Source organism: Porites lutea, chromosome 5 (assembly GCF_958299795.1).
Source record: "Porites lutea chromosome 5, jaPorLute2.1, whole genome shotgun sequence".
In the NCBI taxonomy this organism is placed as follows: Eukaryota; Metazoa; Cnidaria; class Anthozoa; order Scleractinia; family Poritidae; genus Porites; species Porites lutea.
This window is the reverse complement of record NC_133205.1, coordinates 45,576,199-45,596,140: the sequence shown is the minus strand read 5'-3', so window position 1 is coordinate 45,596,140 and position 19,942 is coordinate 45,576,199. Positions and strand designations below refer to the sequence as shown.

Genomic DNA, 19,942 nt, shown 5'->3' with positions numbered 1-19,942 from the left:
TACTTCAGGTTATAGTCATAGAAAGACAATAATTGTTGTTTTTTGAATTACAATACACTTTTCGTATTCAGCAGAATGCTATCAAGACCTGTAACTCCTCTGAAAAGGCCAAATAGAACAATTTAATCAATGTATAAAATAAAGCTTATTTATTACTTGTAATAAAGTATTTATCGCACAACAATATTTTACTATTATTTAACATGATATAACTCCCAGCATGCACTATTAACGATTATATTCTTATGCTGTTTAGTCAGTGGCCGTAGCTACAATATATATATATATATATATATATATATATATATATATATATATATATATATATATGTGAAGTTAAAGTAATCAGCGTTTCACGAGCGTGGGACAAAGAAAAAATCTGAGTCCCGGACAGGATTCGAACCTATGACCTCCCAAACACCGGGCGGGCGCTCTATCCTCTGAGCTACGGAGAACTCAGAGGATAGAGCACCCGTAGCTCAGAGGATAGAGCACCCGTAGCTCAGAGGATAGAGCACCCGTAGCTCAGAGGATAGAGCATCCGTAGCTCAGAGGATAGAGCACCCGTGGCTCAGAGGATAGAGCACCCGCAGCTCAGAGGATAGAGCACCCGTGGCTCAGTGGATACAGCGCCCGCCCGGTGTTTGGGAGGTCGTAGGTTCGGATCCTGTCCAGGGCTCAGATTTTTTCTTTGTCCCACGCTCGTGACATGCTGATTATTTCACCTTCACATCTGTTCACCGAGCCCAGTTAAAATTTACCATCTTTCATTCTTTCATTAATAAATATATAGTTAGCTGGTGCACATTTCAGACGGACTTTGCATTATAAATTTTGTATTATGCGCAAATTTCTTAAAATGTTAAAATGTGCATAACAGTAATCAGAAAATATACAAATAGCAGAATAAAAATAAAAATTAACAGTACAATGTTACAATGATACAAAATATTAGCTAAGTCAGTAAATAATAGCTGAACAAGTAAGGCTGAGATCGCTGCTGAGATTGTTGCAATAACGATGGCATAGGTGACAAGTTTCCATGGTTTTCACTACAGTGGTAGCCATCATATGGAAACCATGGAAACCTGGCTTAACAGATGGGCACAAGGAACTGTTTTTCTACTGTGCAGGCCTCTTTTTTTCCCGATCTTTCTTGAATTTCCTCTTGTATAGGTACCAGGTACTGTATAATTTTTCTAGAATTTTTCTGTGGGATTTTCGTATTTTTTCTCTAGAAAGCGACGAAGGTAATTTGAGGGCCCCGTAGCAAGGTGGTTGTCATTTTGAAACACAAAATTTAACACCTGTCACCAGCAAAGCTAGTTTTGCCCTGAATCATGTTTGACGTTAATAAAATGGACACATTCTATTACGGACTCTTTCGGTTCCAAAAATGCGACAAGAAACGTCTTACAATCCCCACCTCTGTACAGTACACACGGATGCCCCGGCCTTTCAGCATTGTCACTTCTCATCTATGTCCATCGTATTGATTATAACTCAGTAAATACAAATGCTTGTCTCGGCTTCCGCTGGCCCTGAAGCGAATACTGAGCCATTAGGAGTGAAACAGCAGGTATGAATCTCGTCCGTGTCACACTGTAAAAGAAGGAGAATGGAGAAAATATCAGTTACGAGAAGAGAAAGGCTTCTTAGCACCCTACGAGCAGCCTCATCAGTTTGGTTTATTCTTGAGTGACACGGAAGCCAAATAGAGCACGTGAACTGAAGATAGGCTCTGCTACCAAGGTCAGTCATCGCATTGTGCGACAAATAGAATGGCACGTGCTAACGGCCCATCAGACCGCTTAGTTGGCTAGTTGTTTAGTGTCCTTACTTTGGGCGATTACCCGGAGGACAGCAAATACTGAAAGAGTCTGTACTGTCTGCGGATGTTATGTAAGACGCCCCTTCAATGTAAAGTTACGGCGAAAAAGCTCTATCACGTCTGTTTTGCATTCCGCCTAAAGTAATAGCGTTACAGCGTGGTCATGTTAAAATAGCGCTACGTAGTGGTAATTAACTCCCATGAAGACATTTTAAAAGTATATATGCGAACACGCGGTATTATAGTAAAACTAAGAACCATCAAGGTGGAGCCGAATAAGCTACCAGGTTTTATGACTTAGAGTCTAGACATTGTTCAAGAGTGTACAGTAAGCAGTTTACAGTGTACGGAATATACTTGTGAGTTCAAAAACTGGTGCGTGACTACTCTTTTTCTAGGATACGTCATACATCAAAATCACCGTCCTTAAACTCACTATTAAACCAACTGATCACCTGAATGGGGCCAAATCATTTACTTCTCCCACAGTAGTGGAGTACATCACAGTGCAATATTTAATTCGAACAAATAATGAGAAATCTTCGACAAAGCTGGTGAGAAATTGAGCCATTCGCTTACAAGTACTACTTCACCTCAAGTTCTTTTATGCACTTTCCATTTTCAATGTCCCACAAACGAACCTAAAAAAACACATGGGAACGTTTAAGATCAGTGAAAACAGCTCCAAGGAGGGAAGAAGGAAAGAAACAATGTTCACTTGGCGTGATATTTATTGATTTACAAATCAAATCTGTAGTTCCCTGTAGTTCCGACAGGATGCAAGGACTGAAAAAAAGTACTGAGCAAGAAAAAAGTGAAAAAAAAAAAGCAACAAATGCTTCATGACTACCGTTTGATCATCGGAAGCGGAAACAAGTAGCTTTCCGTCTGCTGAAAATGAACACGCCTGTCAAAGATGAAAATAAGAAATATAAATGTAAAACATGCATACAATATAAAAAAATCATTAGCATATAAATAAATAAATGAATGAAATGCAATAAGGACATTGGGGGTACAAGGCACTTGTATTTTTTTTCTAATTGTGGTCAAAAAAGAATGAAGCTGATATGAACTGCAGGAGTATAAAAGGAACATATGATCATCGCACTTGTAATCATAGTCTGCTGCAGAACAGGCGCTATTTTTACGCGTTTTTCAGGCAGGCACGAGACACGCCCGAAGTGGGGGACGTTTTTCCGCGCCTTTCTCCGTCGTGTCTCGTGCTCCGTCCGGTTCGTGTTTCCCTGAAACCAGTGCAAAAAGCGCCCATTCTGCAGGCTATTGTAATCACAATAACTATGACTACAATTGTAATTGCTTAATCATTAAGCAATTGCAAATAAACGGTAAGTCCCTCCCGGAACCCAAGGCCGCTGCGTTGCTGCTGCAGTACTCTACCAACTAAGCTATAAAGACCTTTACGCTGGAAAACAGGCCAATTTGTTGAGCTCATCTTAACTCATGAAAATCGTGAAAGCGATAAAACAAATTTGAATGAAGATGATGTGAACTGCAGGGATTAGTATAAACCTAAAGCAAGATATAACAATCAAAGTTGTAATTGTGATGTAATCGCTTTAGATGTCCCGTTAGTCTTAGCGGGCGGGATGTTTTACCATGTGCTCCTTGTACTTGTACTAGCTCGATTAAAGCTGTTGTGTTCTCGCCTGTTTCGCCTCTCAATAACATTACAGTAATCGCAATTTATTCCTGCAAATTAAGCCCGACAGCAACAACCCCGTGTTTAATTTCCAAATACAACTGCGATGGTCATATCAACTTTCAGGAATTTTACTAAGAGTGAAATGTAAAATCCAACGAGTCTGAATATTAACAGTAATTGTGGGTAAGTGTACCTGAACCCAGCCAGTGTGTCCTTCCAGCACATGTAACAAGTCTCCTAATTCTGACTGCCAAACTCGGACAGTGCAATCCCATGAGGCGGACGCCTACAGTCACAACAAAATTACTCAAAAAATACGTGTTGCGTCCGTTTGCACACCCTGTTGCATGTTGTTGGGAGTTGTTGCGACAAGTTTGAAACCGATCAAACTATTAGCTACGTGCAAACGGACGCAACAACTCCCAACAATGTTGCGTCCGTTTGCACGGGGCTTTATGGTCAACAGTTCTTCAGTGTTTCAAGCCAGTTTTGGAAATAACTTCAATCATGTCGATAACTCTCACAATTATTTCTTCATCCAATCTCACTCAACTGTAATTGCAAACCTGAAGCTATGATATAAACAAGGTATTTTTTTGTTTGTGCTAGAGATGATTTTAGGATCACCAGATACAAGCGCATCTGTTTTTTAACCATTTATACAGGCTCCATGCATTACTCACCAGTAAAGCTGAAGGGGAAAATGACACCGCGTGAATATTACTTGAATGACCCTTTAAACACTTCACTTCCATTTTACCTTTACCTAGAGGCCACAAACGAACTGTACAGTCCCAAGAGCCTGTTGCCTGGTAAAAGCAAAATACATTATACCACTTATTAGGAGATTAACAGCGTTGATGATAATGTCTGCCACTATTCACAACACTCATAATGATATGCGAGGTTAAAATAATTCAATAATGGGTTCTTTCATGGCTAGTCTAGCGGTCTCACGTGCGATTACGTAATTACCGATAATAAATTCTGGTTTGGCGCGAAAATAGACCATTCTTGCTCAGTTTTTCAGCGGAGCCGCGAAGAGCTGGTCTCTTTTCTTTTGGAAGATACGACCCACGCGATTTTCTTGACGATTTCCTGATGGCTGAGGGTCAACCTCCGGAGCCGAACGTTCAGTTACTTGTCGATCCTGTAGAGCCAGTCGTGAATCCACCGGTCGTGAACCCGCTAGTGGTGAATCCGCCGGTTGTGAATCCACCGGATGGCAACCAGAATGTTAATGTCGCTCAGCCTCAGGAACTGGAGGTAGTTCTCTTTTAGTTGTTACGAATTCTTTCGTGGCATATTTCTCTTGTCTGTCGTATCTTTCAGGTTCTTCACACAGCATGGTGGAGAGAATAACGGAGAGCTTTTGGCCCGATCGCGGCCTGTTATCGAAATCTTTTCGGAAGATTGTCGGGTTATTCCGCGTGGCTAGTTAACGAACTAGCGTTCGGCGTCTGGCTTGTCGCTGGAGGAACGCCGTGGATTCGCTTATTTTGTATTTCTTTCGGCCTTTGTGGTCGTTGGATGGTTACAAAACCGTACGAGCGAGGTGGCCGATTTGTTCGGCGGTGGCTAGTTGACAGATTAGCGGTCGGCGCCTGGCTCTTGGCTAGAGGAACGCCGTGGACTCGCTTGTTTGTATTTTCTTCGGCCTTTGTGGTCGTTGGATGGTTACAAACCGTACAGGCGAGGTGGCCGATTTGTTCGGCGGTGGTTGGTTGACGGACCAGCGTTGGGCGTTTAGCTTTTAGCTAGACGAACGCTGTGGACTCGCTTATTGTACAAGCGACGTGGCCGTTTTGTTCGGCGGTGACATCTAGCTTTTGGCTAGAGAGACGCCGTGAATTCGCTTATTTGTATTTCCTTCAGCCTTTTTGCGGTCGTGGGATGGTTACGAATGGTGACAGCGAGGTGTCATTTGTGTTTTGTCTTTTCCTTCGGCTGATGTGGCCTTTGGATGTTTGTTATGAGTTATGATAATGGGTCATCGTTAATTGTGGAACGTTGCTAGGTCGTCTTACTTGTATTTTCTCCTTTGGCTGTGCCTGCCGAAGGATGTTTATACATGGTAACGCGAGAAGTTACGTGATGTTTTTGTTTTTTCACGAGGCCTGTAATGAGGTTTTTTATGCATAACACTGAGTGCTTCGCACATTGAGGTGGGCGGTGATTAAGAGTCTCTTTGTTCCTTTGCAGAGATTGCGTGAGGAGGTGAGACAGTTAAAGCAGTCAGTGGAGGCAGTAACCAACGCGTCGCCTGAGAAGCTCGTGGAACAGATCTTGGCTTATGCTTCCCGCCCGTTGACAGAGTTTAACAAGTATGAGGTGCTTGAGATGCTGGAGACTCTGCATAACAAGGCCGCTGACCGTAATCATGACAGGAAGAACTACTATCGGCTCGTTCATCAGTCGGCGAGGGAAAAGGTGGAGTTGTCGAAGGACCACTTCAAGGACCTTGTTATGCGCCTATTAGGAGACAAGGACCACGAGAGGGTCCTGGATATCGTTTCTAAAGTAGAAAAGAAGTCAAATCGCAAGAAGCCTCCAGCGAACGACAACAGGGGTTCTGGTGTGGCACGTCCGTCTCGTCTATTTTCTTTGCGATGTTATTTTTGTCATAGGCGAGGTCATATCAAAGCTGATTGTCCTGATTTGAAGTCCAAGCAGAGGAAAACGGATCCCAAATCAGACAAGTAGCTTGTGTTTAGATCTCGTTAGTTCGCACCGGTGTTATAGGTTGACGGCCGCCTGGACAAGGCTGTGTGTTGTAATATTGCTTAATTCTTTGCGATAATAAACAAACTTTTGTGTGTATTGAATCAATCTAGTGCATATTTTACTCTGTCTATTTTGTCAGCATATTTATAACGACTTTGAAAAAGGGGTATCCTTGAGACAAGGGCCCTCCAGCCTCGCTGGTCTTAGCTGTTATTTCTCTGCTGACTTTGACGGGGATGATTTTAATATGGTCTTAGATTTTTCGGCGATTCAGTGTTTAAAGGTGTCTTCACTACCCCTTTTTCCTAGGGAAACATGTGGTGTTGGGAAAAATCTGACTCCTTTGATCTTCGACTTCAGGAGTTACGAGGCAAAGAAATTGAGCTTCCAATGTCCTGGGTCGATTGTTTCGGTAACCCCGTCGAGGTCAGTGGAGAAGTGACAGCCCGTGACCGTGTTAGATTACAGAGGATACAGAGGGGAGAGTTAATTGGTGATATTTCGGAGTTATTGTTCCGTGACCCACATTGTTTTCGAGCTGGAGAATTGCATAACCATTTCGAGTATTGGCAGTATATTGCGCGAGATAGCTCGTCACCCCAACAGGCACAGATTCTTGGGTGGATAAGGGACAAGGTCTCGATTAAGCCGTTTTTCAAGCATTTTAAAGGAAGTTTTAAAGGAGAATTGTTCGATTCAGACGAGCCTCCGATGAAGGTGTTTAAGAACAATGTCTCTTGCAAGCCTTTTGTGTCATTTGTGGAGGAAACGTTAGTTGCGCGCTTGAGATCTGGAGCTATTTCGCTGTTGGGGAGAGTGGGTGTGGTTGACCCTCCATTTATTGTTCTTCCCCTTACAGTTGAGCCAACAAAGCCAAGGTTATGTCACGATGCGCGCTATCTTAATTTATGGATGCGTGATATGCCTTTCTCTTTAGACAGGCTGATAGATTTACCGCGTTACGTGGGCAAGGATACCTACCAAACGGTCCTAGACGATAAGTCTGGCTATGACCATATTCTTCTTTCTGAAGACAGCCGCACGTATTTTGGGATCCAATGGGGAGGGTGGTATTTCACGTATAATACCCTTCCTTTTGGGTGGAAGATCTCCCCGTTTGTGTATCATACTACTGGCCTGTTGGCTAGTAATTTCCTTAGAGCTATAGGAATCCCTTGTTTGCTCTACATCGATGATCGACACAATGGCGAACTGCAGGTGGCACTCGATAAGGGGGAATACGCTACTATTAACACTGTTGATGATCGTCATCTTGCGGCGGCTAGGTCGGCTATATTTCTTGTTGCTTACCATCTTGTCAGCTTGGGCTATTTCCTTGGTTTGCAAAAGTCAATATTGTTCCCAAGTAAAGTGGTTCCCTACCTTGGTTTTTTAGCGGATTCTTCTAGGGAGGTGTTCTGCTTAAAGCCGGAAAAGAAGGAGAAATTCTTGCAACTTGTCCGTGAAATACTCCATGCCTCTAAGGTTACGGTGAAAACCTTGCAACGCCTGGTTGGGAAATGTGTCTCTTTTAGTCTAGCAGTACCTGCAGCCCAGTTGTTTACGAAGCAGATGAATGCAGCTATTGCCGGTGGCCAACGTACTCCCCACAGGCTAATACCCATCAGGGGGGGTCTGCGTGAGGAGATCTCCCATTGGCTGTTTTTGGAGGGTTGGGATGATCCGGTAACATGGCGGGATGAGCGTCATATTCGTGTGTCCGTTGCAACTGATGCTTCCGCATCAGGCTGGGGTGCTATTTTGTTAGCCCCTCATCGTGAGGAAATATCAGATTATTGGACGGAAGAGCAGTGCAAATGGGGGATCGCCGCGAAGGAAGCTATTGCGGTCGACATGGCGTTAATGGCTTTTAAAGACAAACTGTTCAATGCTAGAGTTGATGCTTTTGTTGACAATAAGGCCGTTGTCGAGGCTTGGAACAACCAGGGTGGTAAAAGCTTGGAGCTTAATATGGCATTGAAACGGCTTTTCTTCACAACGTCGAAGCTTAGCTTATCTCTGCATATGTCTTACATTCCGACTGGTCAGAATCCTGCTGATGCTCCATCAAGGCGCCTGTCCCACTCAGATAGTAAATTGTCGGATGGCTTGTGGCAGATTGTTCAGAAGGAGTTTGGTGGTAGGGAAGGCCATACTTGCGACCTTATGGCCTTGGATTCGAATAGTATGACGGATGCGCACGGGTATTCTCTCCCTCATTTTACGCCGATTCCCTCTCCCGGATCGTCTGGTGTAAATCTCTTCACACAGGACCTTGCTTCCCTCGGAGCGCTTATGGCCAGACCGTATGTTTTTCCTCCCATGGCCTTAACGGGACCTGTCTTAAAATTTCTGCAGAGTTTTAAACAGTCGTGCACAGTAGTGGTGCTGGACGTGTTTCCTAAGAAGTACTGGTGGCCTCTCCTTATGAATAAAGCTGTAAAGAGTAGATGTCTGGCTGTTCGTGGCGATGGCAACGCTCTCTTGGTCCCGTCCAAAAAGGGGTGGCTGCCTCACAAGGGCATTCCTGGAGATCTCTGGGTTTTTGCAGTGTGTTTTTAGGTGTGTCTTGGCATACATTTTGACCTGTTGTGCTACTGGTTTGTGTGTATGATAGGGTTCTTCTTTTCTGGTTTGTAGGAGCTTCCAGTCATGGCAAAGCTGTTTGTCCAGTCGGTTAAATGCCCAACCTGTGGACACGCTAATGATTTTGACTTCCGTTTTTGTCAACGTTGTGGCTACAAGCGCAAGGTTATGACAACGCTTGGCAAGGAACACTCTGATGTTATCGTTGACCTTGATGGAATTGAAGTGCGGTTGCAGCAGTTACTTCACTACGATCAGGCAACCAGTTATAAAAAGCAGAAGGATTCTCTTCAGAGGGAACTTCAGGTTTTTCTTGGTGCTCTGCCGGGTTTTGTTACTCTCGCGACAGTGACGCCTAGGGACTTGTGTCGCTTCCTGATCTTTAAAGACAAGCGTGGCAAAACACAGGTACACCTCAATACGTGTGAATTTTTGGGTCAGCATGGTAAACAGTCGTGTGGCTGCCCCTTGAGATTGTCGTACAAGACTGTGGACTCTTACATAGGAAAGTTAAGATCGATTTTCCATTCCATTGGTCGGGACGGAGAGTGGGACAAGCGGCTAGGTCTTGGTAACCCAGCCTCTGATAAATTGGTTAAAGATTACCTTCGTCTTGTCACAGCGGAGCAGTTACAGGCCCGTGTTACTCCAAAACAAGCCACGCCATTCTTTGTGGACAAATTGACTCAGTTATCGAGGTATCTTGAAGGCGAGCTAGCGAGATCAAAGTCGAAACTTGACCGTTTCATTATCGCACGTGACCAAACTTATTTTAAGTTGGCGTTCTTTAGTGGGGACCGCCCAGGAGATCTTGGTCAGGTAAAAGTTCCGGAGATCCTTCGTTTTCCAAATGATGATGGGTTCTTATTTAATCATATCTGGGGTAAGACTTTGCGGGATGGTGACAGTAATGTCTTTGGTGTTCGCAGAAATCCCCAGTCGGTCATCTGTCCTGTGAAGGGCGTTGAGCAATATGTCGAAGTGGCAAGGGAGTTAGGCGTTGATTTAACAAAGGGATATTTGTTTCGTCCGACAACTTCTAATAATGGTGTCCAAGATTCTCCATTTAGTTCTTCAGTAGCAGATGCGCGTCTTAAAGTGTATCTCAAGCAGATGAAAGCTGATGATGGTGAGACATTGCATGGCTTTCGTTCGGGTTGTGCGATAACGTTGGCCCTCACAGGAGCGGATCTGTCTGAGATTATGGAACACGTGGGTTGGGCTAGGAGGCATACCGCCTTATATTACCTTCAGCTGGCCAAGGTTCTGAAACATGATGGCCCGTCGGGACGACTTGCTACGCCTTCTGCTGAGAATGTGGTGGCTCCATGGCAGGATGTGAATCAGCTGAAACGTTTTGTGTGTGCTTTTCCAGCTGCTGAGCAGAGGAAACGCCCAGCAGAATGAGGCTACTTTGTTTGGCTAGGGTGTTTTTGGAATGGATTATAACCTTTGTACTATCGTTTCTTTAATGAAGAGATGTTGTTATGGAAACTCATACCAGTTTAGTTTGATTATAATTGTAAACGTATAGCTGTGTCTTACTGTACTTGGGGATTAAAGTTATGAGAGGGGTTGGAGGATTGAGGATTGGGAAGTTGTAAGAGGATTTGAGAGTCGGAGTGCAATTATCTAAGACTATTTAAGGAACAGTGAGGGCTGTTGGGCGCTGATCAATCTTTTTTCCCATACCTTATTAGAACTGAGCATGAATATGAATGTATGTGAATAGAATACTATTCACAACACTCATAATGATATGCGAGGTTAAAATAATTCAATAATGGGTTCTTTCATGGCTAGTCTAGCGGTCTCACGTGCGATTACGTAATTACCGATAATAAATTCTGGTTTGGCGCGAAAATAGACCATTCTTGCTCAGTTTTTCAGCGGAGCCGCGAAGAGGTGGACGGCCCACCCAGTCCCGCCCAAAAATCGCGTGAGTCGTATCTTGAACTCTTCCTAAGCCAAGCTGTCCCAGCTTGGCTTAGTCCGCTGATCAATCTTTTTTCCCATACCTTATTAGAACTGAGCATGAATATGAATGTATGTGAATAGAATACTAAGTAAAATAATGCTTACATTTGGCTCTAATAAAACTGCGTTAGGATATTACTTGTTCATTTAAAAAAAAATCTTGAAAAATAACTCTTCTTTTCAATAATCTGTTGTTTGTTTCTTGTTCCAGAAATTTTAATAAGAAAAACCCAACCTTTTGTGTCTTTCTGGATTGACGAAGTCTAGCTAAATGATATAACCAAGCAAGACTGGTTATATCACCTCTTGTTCAACACTGACATTAACTGCAGGTTATAGCCATGAACTTCTGACTTGAATTAAAACATCAATTACATCATGGTTGGTCATACGGAATTGAAAAATCCAAAAGGACATTAAAAAACACTTGAAGATTATATGTCAAGGGCAACTGAAACTTACCACAGTTGAGCTATCGACAGAGAATGCACAAGACTGCACAACATTTCTGTGACCATCCAAAACAAATGCTGCAGTACCTGTCTAATATCAGTAAGAAAACACATTGTGCTTCATTTAAGTTTGTATCTAATGATATATGACATATAACTACAGTTGTACTGACCTACAGGTAGCTAATCAAATTTTTCATTTTTTCTTTTGCATTTTTCGAAGACAATGTTATTGCCGTTAGGCATACACTCATTAAATAGTTTCCAATGATGTGCTTTAGTCATTTGCTCAGACCCACGAGCCAAAAACTGTAATAAAGGACACTTCTTTTATTTTCATTTAATAATGTAGTTAAGATGCGGCCCCTCACTGCCTTGTGAGGCTGTCTAGGGAGAGGACAAGGTTACGGAGTAAACCCTACAGATATCCAAAGTGGAGCCCCCTACGGCGGATTGGCAGTCCAATGGATGCCCCTCTGGCAGCTCCTGCAGCTAAATTGGAGCTCAGCACTCCTTTGGATCCCACCAGTGCGGCCGAGAGGGGGACTCTAATGACACAACAACGAAGGCTCGTAGTTACGAGTTATAAGTCCAACCACGATTGTTATAGATGAGAACGCCGCGGAGAGCCTTCGACCGTGGGAAAAGTCATTTCGTCTAACTGGTCAGCTACCGCCTACCTCTAGTTGGGCAGCCCCCAGTCAGTTGGGGGCTGACCCACCAAGATCCGCCTTGCCTGGATGGGTGCTTAGGGCCTAATAACTCGCCGCATGACAAGTGGATCAGTCTTGCACCGGACAAATCAAGAAAGAAAAACAAGAAGTCTCCAGCTCTTTGTATCTCAAGCTGGAATGTACGTACCAGGTTCCCAGCGTGTGATCTGACTACCAAGCCTGGTCCTCTTGTCTTGAACATCACGGTTTCCTGCAGAATGCACGAAAATTGACAAAGACTTTTGGAACTTTGCCCCATGCACAATCTGTGCATAACCAACACTTTGCAAGCCGCAACATCATATTACATGGAAACATCCTTGGTCCCGCAGATGGCACCAGCTTGATCTAGTTATGACCAGACGAAGCAGCGTTCTCTCTACTTGCAGCAACCACAGCGCCGACTGCGATACTGATCATTCCCTGGTGTGCAGACTCATCAGACTGCAGCCAAAGAAGCTCAACGGCACTCAGAGCATCACCGCAAAATTCTCAGTGAGGTAGAGAAAGCCCTCGAGGACCCCCAGGGTCAGGATACCACCTCCAGATGGAACTTCATGTGGGAAGCCATTCACCCTTTGGCCATGTTGGAATTCGGCAAAATAAAGAGGCCCAGTCACGACTGGTTCAACGCTCATGAAGTCCCTTATTGAGGCCCAACAACAAGCTCTCTTAAACTATAAGAACCCGTGTGAGAAAACCCTGACAGCGCTCCGCGCAGCTCGCACTGCAGCTCAGAGGGCTGCCAGACGTTGCGCCAACGAAATACAGCTAGCCACACACTTCGGCAACATCAGATGCATGTACGACGGCATCCAGAAAGCTTTAGGTCCTTCAGAAAAGAAAAAACTTCCCCCTCAAAACAAAGTCCAGTGAACCCATTGCAGACCCCAAGGAACAAAAGGACAGATTGTGAAACATTACTCTGAACTCTATCTGCGTGAGACATTTGTTACCGATGCTGCCTTCAACTCTATCACCCCCTTCCCAGTTATGGACAAGCTTGACGCTAAACCTAACATTGAAAGGCTTAGAAAGGCCATGGATGCTCTCTCAAACGGGAAAGCTCCTGGCATCCCACGTCCGGCTCCTCAACGAGCTGCTCTGTCTCTGCTGGAAGGCACCGTCCCACAAGACATGCGTGACGCCACCATCATCACGCCTGACAAGAACCAAGGCGACCGCTCAGAATATAACAACTATCGATTATCTCTTTCATGAGCATTGTCGGCAAAGTCTTCTTCCGCGTGCTCCTCACAAGACTGCATGCCCATCCTCATCACCGCGTCAACCTTTGGCTTCACAATCAGCCTCAAGAAAACCAATGAGTGCCCAGTGCCCAAGCCCCTGAAATCAAAATCGGTGACCACACTCTCGAGTTAGGCGTCGAAGGCACTTACCTCGGTTCCACCATCTCTATGAACTCGAGGCTTGACTCAGAAATTTTCCGAAGAATCAGCAAAGCCACCGGCACCACGTCCAAATTGACCAAGACAGCCTGGGAAAGTAAATACCTGACTGAAAAGCCCAAAATGGACATCAACCAGGCATGCGTTCCCATTGGACCACCTACACGAGACAGGAACACCGCTTGAACTCTTTCCATCTGTGATGCCTCAGTCGCATCCTCGGTGTCAAGTGGCAAGACCACGTCACCAACATGAGATGGCTCGGACATGCTCATCGCATGAATGATCGACGCATCCTCAAAGAAGTTCTACACGGACAATTGACGACAGGAGAAAGTAAATTAATTGAAATCGATCCAAACAACTTGGAAGTTGCTACGAGTGATCGTGCCTGCTGGAGACGGACAGTGAAAGAAGTCATCGAGAGAGCAGACTTGAAACCTCATACGAAAGCTGAGAAGAAACGCGCACGCCGCAAAAACAACTCCACCCTGCCCTCCTCCGACTTCATCTGCGCCGTGTGCAGTAGAGACTGCCACTCGCACATTGGCTTACACAGTCACACAAGACGTTGCGTCACCACAAGCTTTGTTTCCCGAGACTTCGCCTGCCAACAACGTAAGATGCGAAGAAAATGGGTTCAGTTAACTCTACTTGAGGATTGCTGACAGGCTAAAATGTAGGGAGAGAGCTTTGGAGTGAGAAGGGTCGTAGCTAGATTTTTTTGGCAACGGGAGGCATTATATCGAGTACCGAAGGCACGAATCTTGTCAGTGGGGGTTCTGGGGGTATCCTCCCCAGAACGTTTCAAATTTGGACGCTCCAAAACGCTATTTTCAGCACTTGTCATGAGATGAGTCTCCGAAAATCGACCTCTAGATAATAAGTGTGAAAAGGTAGGTGTTTTCAGTGTTAACATGTGCTTATTTCCGAGGTCCTGTTTATTTGAAACATACCGTATATCCAAGCACTAGTACACTAAACATTTCACAACACTGCATGATGTTTGGTTAACTAATTTTCGTTCGCAAATTGCCGTCTCTGGTTTGTTCTGCATCGCGACCGAATCGTAACTCTTCTTCCATTGGGCTACTTCTTCTTTCTCTGCATAAGTTATAAACTTGCCGTAGTAAGTGCAGATCGCATCAATCTGAATTTCCGTTCAGGTGGACCGGTACTAGCTTTTGGGCTGCCTTGAGTCCTTTGTGGTCTTCTGAGAATCGGGTTTCTAGTTCCACAATCACATGATCAATAAATGGGTAATAAACGTTAACAAGACCACAACATGAACTGAAGCACACAGTACCAACTCCGGGGAATGACCAGTACCTTACGCATGCGCACAGCCATATCACCCTGGCAGTGGCAGCCATGGACAGCTGTTTCGTCCTTGTTAGGACTCTTCAGCATGGCATAGCCAGCACGGTCTCACTTACGATCACAGACCCTGCCTTTTTACTTTTACGTTAACCCTGTAGTACTCTGATGGGCTCTGTTCTACGCGATTTCCAGCAGCATTAGCTCAATGAGACGTTTGTAATGCAAGGTTTCACCATGGTGACGTTGACAGCTGGGCCAACTTTCTCTATTCTCTTCCAGACCTCTTCCCAGCATGTATCCTTCCTGGCATTTATGATGCATTCCTTTGCTAGGGCAACATCATGGTAGGCGTCTGTAATGTTACAGTGAACCTTGCAAATAGTACATATACACGCCAATTTCAATATGGGGTTTTGCTTCCTTTTGCTTACTATTTGCACACACCGTGGACCAACCAATGTCTCGGCCATGAAAATGGCAAACAATTGCAAGTCACTACAATCAATTTTAACTGAGTCTAAAGAAAACAAATCCATCCACAGTCTTGATTTGTCTGGCTCAACAGGTACCCCCCTTCCCGCTAGCTCAGGCTCTGGTTTTAGCCAGTGAATCTTGTTTTGAATGAGAGTGAAAAATATCAGTTAAATGAATGTACCTTTAAATTCCAAACCACTGCGGAGGTGTCCCATGATCCAGAACACAAGTATTTAGAGTCTGGTGAAAAGCAACAGGTCTCCACACTATGAGTGTGTCCTACAAAAGAAAAGTTAGCAAATTTATTATTGTAAAGAGCAAGAGTAACTGCTTTAGAGAAAAAGAGAATTACATACATCAGAGTTAAGCTTGCAAGGGAGATAAGTGGCAAGGAATTTGTCAGTTCAGTCAAACCCCTTCCCTGCTACAAATCTCCAATACGTAGAGCAAATTATTATACATATTATTCACTCAAAATATTTCTCCATTTCTGATTGACTTAAATCCAGTGGTTAATTCTTCACAACCAGCTAGTGTTGACCAAATTTGGAAGAAATTTGTGATATTTGGAAAATGATGTCAACAGTACAGCATGAACGCCAGAAAAATGGACAGCAGCTGAAAAGCCCTGGGGATGAGGTGTTGTTTTGGTAGAGTGGGAAGACCTTAGATAACAATGACCTCAACCAGGTTGTAGCTCCTAGCGGTTTTAGTGAAAACAACGGTTTGGGTGGGGTGTTCAGTCTCGCTGACTCATAAAACCTGGTCTAGGTCATTCTTATTAAAGGATTTTCGGTAGAGTAGGACAAGTAGATTGATTATATCATATTATACCAGACTGATTATGTCATGGTTAGGAGGCGCTTCATGACCAGTGTAAACACTGCTAAGACAAGAAGCTTCCCAGGAACTGACATAGGAAGCGACCATGATTTAGTGATGGTGTCTTTTAATTCGACTACATTTAAAGAAGATAAAAGTGCAGGGCCCCACAAGGATTGGGTTTGATCTTGAGAAGCTCAAAGACCCTCAAGTTGCAGATGTCTTCCAAGCAATGATTGGTGGTAAATCTGCACCAATTACCTTGCTCAATGCGGATGACACAGAAGTGGACACACTCGTAAAACTCCTTCAATAAAGCAATGCCTGAAACAGCTAGTGAAATCTTAGGCAAACGCAGAGCAGTCAAAAGACCATGGGTCACGACTAGCATACTGGATCTATGCGACGAACGAAGAGCACTAAAGAAGGGGAGACACGAGACAGCAGAAGGGGCAAGAATGTGCAGAGCAATTAACCAGGAAATTAAGAAGAGCATAAAAAAGGCAAAAAGAGTCTTGGATTGAAGTTACCGGTAACAGTGTCAAGATATTGAAGATAACATCAGGAAGAACAATAGCAAGAAAGCATATCCGCTAGTTAAAACTCTAACTAGCACCAAACAAGGAAAAACCAACACCATACAGGACAAAGACGGAAATTGCCTCACCGAAACCAGCAACATTCTAGAAAGGTGGACAGAATACTGTGTAGAACTGTAAAGCCACACAGTCATAGGTGACTCTGAGGTGCTGACTGTCCCACTAGTTACCGACACTGACAACTACCCAATCTTGCAGGAAGAGGATGAAGCAGCTGTGAAATTGCTCAAGAACTGAAAATCTCCAGGGATACACAATATCCCAGGAGAGCTGGTACAGGCAGGAGGAGATGCCGTGATAAGTGCCTTGCGCAAAATCAGCAATAAGATTGGGCAGAGAGGAGAGTGGCCCATACCATGGACCCAGTCTCTTATCATCACCATTCCCAAGAAAGGCAACCTTCAACAGTGCAAGAACTACCGCACAATCAGCCTAATATGTCACCCAAGTAAAGTCCTGCTGAAGGTGCTGTTAAATAGGCAGAAACCTCAGGCAGAATCAATCATCCCGGAGAAACAGGCAGGTTTCCAATCAGGTCGCAGTACAAAAGAACAGATCTTTAATCTTAGGATACTGTGCGAGAGGTACCTCCAACATCAACAAGACCTCTATCACATCTTTATTGATTTTTAAAAAGGCGTTTGACAGAGTATGGCATAAAGCCCTAATCTGGTCTACTATGAGGTTTTATAACATTAACTCCAAGCTGCTCCAGGTCATTAAAAACCTCTACAACAAGGCCACTAGTGGAGTCTACCTTAATGGTGACATCGGAGACTGGTTAAGAACCACAGTCGGAGTCAGACAAGGGTGTCTACTCTCACCAACTCTTTTCAATATCTTTCTGGAGAGAATTATGACTGACGCACCAGAAGATCACCAAGGAACAGTCAGCAACGGAGGCAGAACAATTACCAACTTACGTGCTGCTGATGACATTCATGGCCTGGCAGAAAAAAAAAAGGAGGAACTAGCCTCCCTAGTGGATTGCCTGGATAAGACCTCTGCAGCCTTTGGCATGGAAATCAGTGCAGAGAAGACCAAACTGATGACCAGTAATGCGAATGGTATCAGCATTGACATCAGAATCAACGGTGAAAAATTGGACGAGGTTGACAGCTTCAAGGATCTGGGTGCAGTCGTCACAGATCATGGTTACAAGCCTGAAGTACTGCCCAGAATTGTACAGACAACCGTAGCACTAGCGAGACTGAAGACCATCTGGAATGACAGGCAAATCTCTCTAAGCTCAAAGATCAGACTAATGCGCTACCTAGTATCTTGGTACTATTGTCTGCCTGCAAAACCTGGACATTGACTGCGGACATCCTGAAGAAATTGGCAATATTCTCATACAGAGATCACATCACTAACGATGCAGACAGAGACAGAATCAGGCAAGCCATTGGGCCCTATGATGATATCAGCTTAACCACGGTAAAGAAATGCACGTTAAAGTGGTTTGGGCATGTATCAAGATCATCAGGGCTTGCAAAGACAATTTTACAAGCACTAGTGCAAGGAGGGAGAAGAAGGGGCCGACAAAAGAAGCGTTGGGAAAATAATATCTCTGAGTGGACATGGTTGAAGTTTTGCAATGCTGTAAGAGAAGCTGAAAACAAAATCAAATGGAGGGAGGGGGTTGCTATGTCTGTGGTGCCCCAACGGTCATTGACTACGGGATAGGTGCAGGTGCAGGTGCAGGTGCAGCAAAAGTAGGACAATAAAAATTGTGGAACATTTCACATGTTTTGCAAAGAAGAAATAGCTGAACTACTGCCTAAAAAAATAGCAGGAAAAGCAAGAGTACAACTTCTCACATGACATCTGCTATTTGGAGAATAATTTCTACAGAACTAAACATATATTTATTAATTTTATCATCATGAACTACCAAGAAACTGGCAAATGAAGATCAGGGAACTTGATATTGATTGAGATAAGCATGCTGTTTGCCTTGTTTTTATACTACAAATTATTATCAATGAATAATAGAACAATATGTTATTCCAATGTTATTCCAATGTTTAGTTTTGTCACTGTCCATGAGCCAAAGTGGAAACCATATTAGGAATGGAGGAGGGTATTATCTGCTGAGGCCAAGGTGGACAACACCATCCGTGATCTCCATGACTCTTCACATCCCACAATAGCCAAATCCAATTATATATTATTGGATTTGGCTTTTGTAGGATCTGAAGAGTTATGGAGATCACGGAACACATAAACTGACTGCTTTCAAGCATTACCATGGAGCCTGCACCCAGAGCAATTTAAGCTACTTGCTAAAGCAGAATTTGAACCACCAGGATGGTTGCAGGGGTTTATTTCCACCAACAACACATGATGCTATCTACATTATATATCCTACTAGAAAAAAATAAACTATGGTAAATATGAAGGATTTTAAATCATTTAAATAACCTACAATTTACACCTGACTTAACAGAAACAAGATAGGTTTACTAATGCTTCAATTAATCTCCCATGTTCAGCTCACAAAAATAACTATTAATTAAGTTACCTTTTTTGTATAAAACACAACAATTCTATAACAATTACCTTTTTTATCACAAATGAACAAAATTATTGATGGACGTTTGTACAGTTTGCGTATTTCTGTCCCGGGAGAGTGAAATTAAACACATCATAATAAACTATTACTGATATATATTTCCCTCAACAAAAATAAAATTACTTAAGTTTTCAGCACCTTCAAGACTGTAAAGTTCCTTTCCAGTTGTAGAACTCATAATTTTGACAGTGTGATCATAGGAGGCTGAAGCAAACAGTTTTCCATCTGATGAAAAGCACACACACTTTATTGCACCTGTCCAGCAAACACAAAACACCAATCGTATATGTAAATTATCTGAAGGTAGAATTTTCTTACAGTTCACAGATCTCTAGACATACAGTGTGCTGATCAGCTTCTGATTGTCTCACAATATAGTCACTTATCATGATATTACAACTGATTACTACTGATCCTCATAAGGCAAAAGTCAATAACACTGTGTGGGCTTATCAGTATAACAGCATAATATTATATAGCTGTATGTGATTTCAATTCTCACTAATGTGTTGTGGTATTTGAACTTGACTGCACCAAATGTACATAAATGTACCAAGGCACCTGGTGCACAGTATACAGCCAATAATGAACACCACTGCCTTTTTAATTGCGGAGAAAATTAAGAAGAAAGAGGTCAAAAAGTAGCAATCAACATCACATTGATCTAGCATTCAGCTAGCCATGCAATCTACTCCAACAGAGGAAAGAACTGTGTATGAGGACAATAGAAAGAGTGTCTGTAAAAAATACTTCTAAGAAATCAAAATTCACTTAAGGCCTCTTTCTATACACTT

The 19,942-nt window shown here is 43.4% G+C and overlaps 2 protein-coding genes across 2 annotated transcripts in view; one reads left to right on the top strand and one right to left on the bottom strand.

The window, feature by feature from the left end:
• Positions 1 to 670: 670 nt before the first annotated feature.
• LOC140937172 (uncharacterized) overlaps positions 671 to 19,942 on the bottom strand; it is a 20,777-nt gene continuing 1,505 nt past the window's right edge. Inside the window, exons 3-10 of the mRNA XM_073386703.1 lie at positions 19,287 to 19,403; positions 15,334 to 15,431; positions 11,247 to 11,327; positions 4,181 to 4,306; positions 3,691 to 3,783; positions 2,682 to 2,738; positions 2,425 to 2,472; positions 671 to 1,602 (exon numbers count right to left, since the gene is read on the bottom strand). Coding sequence (XP_073242804.1) covers positions 1,504 to 1,602; positions 2,425 to 2,472; positions 2,682 to 2,738; positions 3,691 to 3,783; positions 4,181 to 4,306; positions 11,247 to 11,327; positions 15,334 to 15,431; positions 19,287 to 19,403 — 719 coding nt within the window. The 3' untranslated portion in view covers positions 671 to 1,503. The remainder of the gene's footprint in view (positions 1,603 to 2,424; positions 2,473 to 2,681; positions 2,739 to 3,690; positions 3,784 to 4,180; positions 4,307 to 11,246; positions 11,328 to 15,333; positions 15,432 to 19,286; positions 19,404 to 19,942) is intronic.
• Positions 4,523 to 6,200, top strand: LOC140936717 (uncharacterized). The gene is made up of 2 exons (XM_073386203.1): positions 4,523 to 4,763; positions 5,700 to 6,200. Exons 1-2 carry the CDS (start codon positions 4,599 to 4,601, stop codon positions 6,198 to 6,200), a joined length of 666 nt encoding a protein of 221 aa, XP_073242304.1. The 5' UTR covers positions 4,523 to 4,598.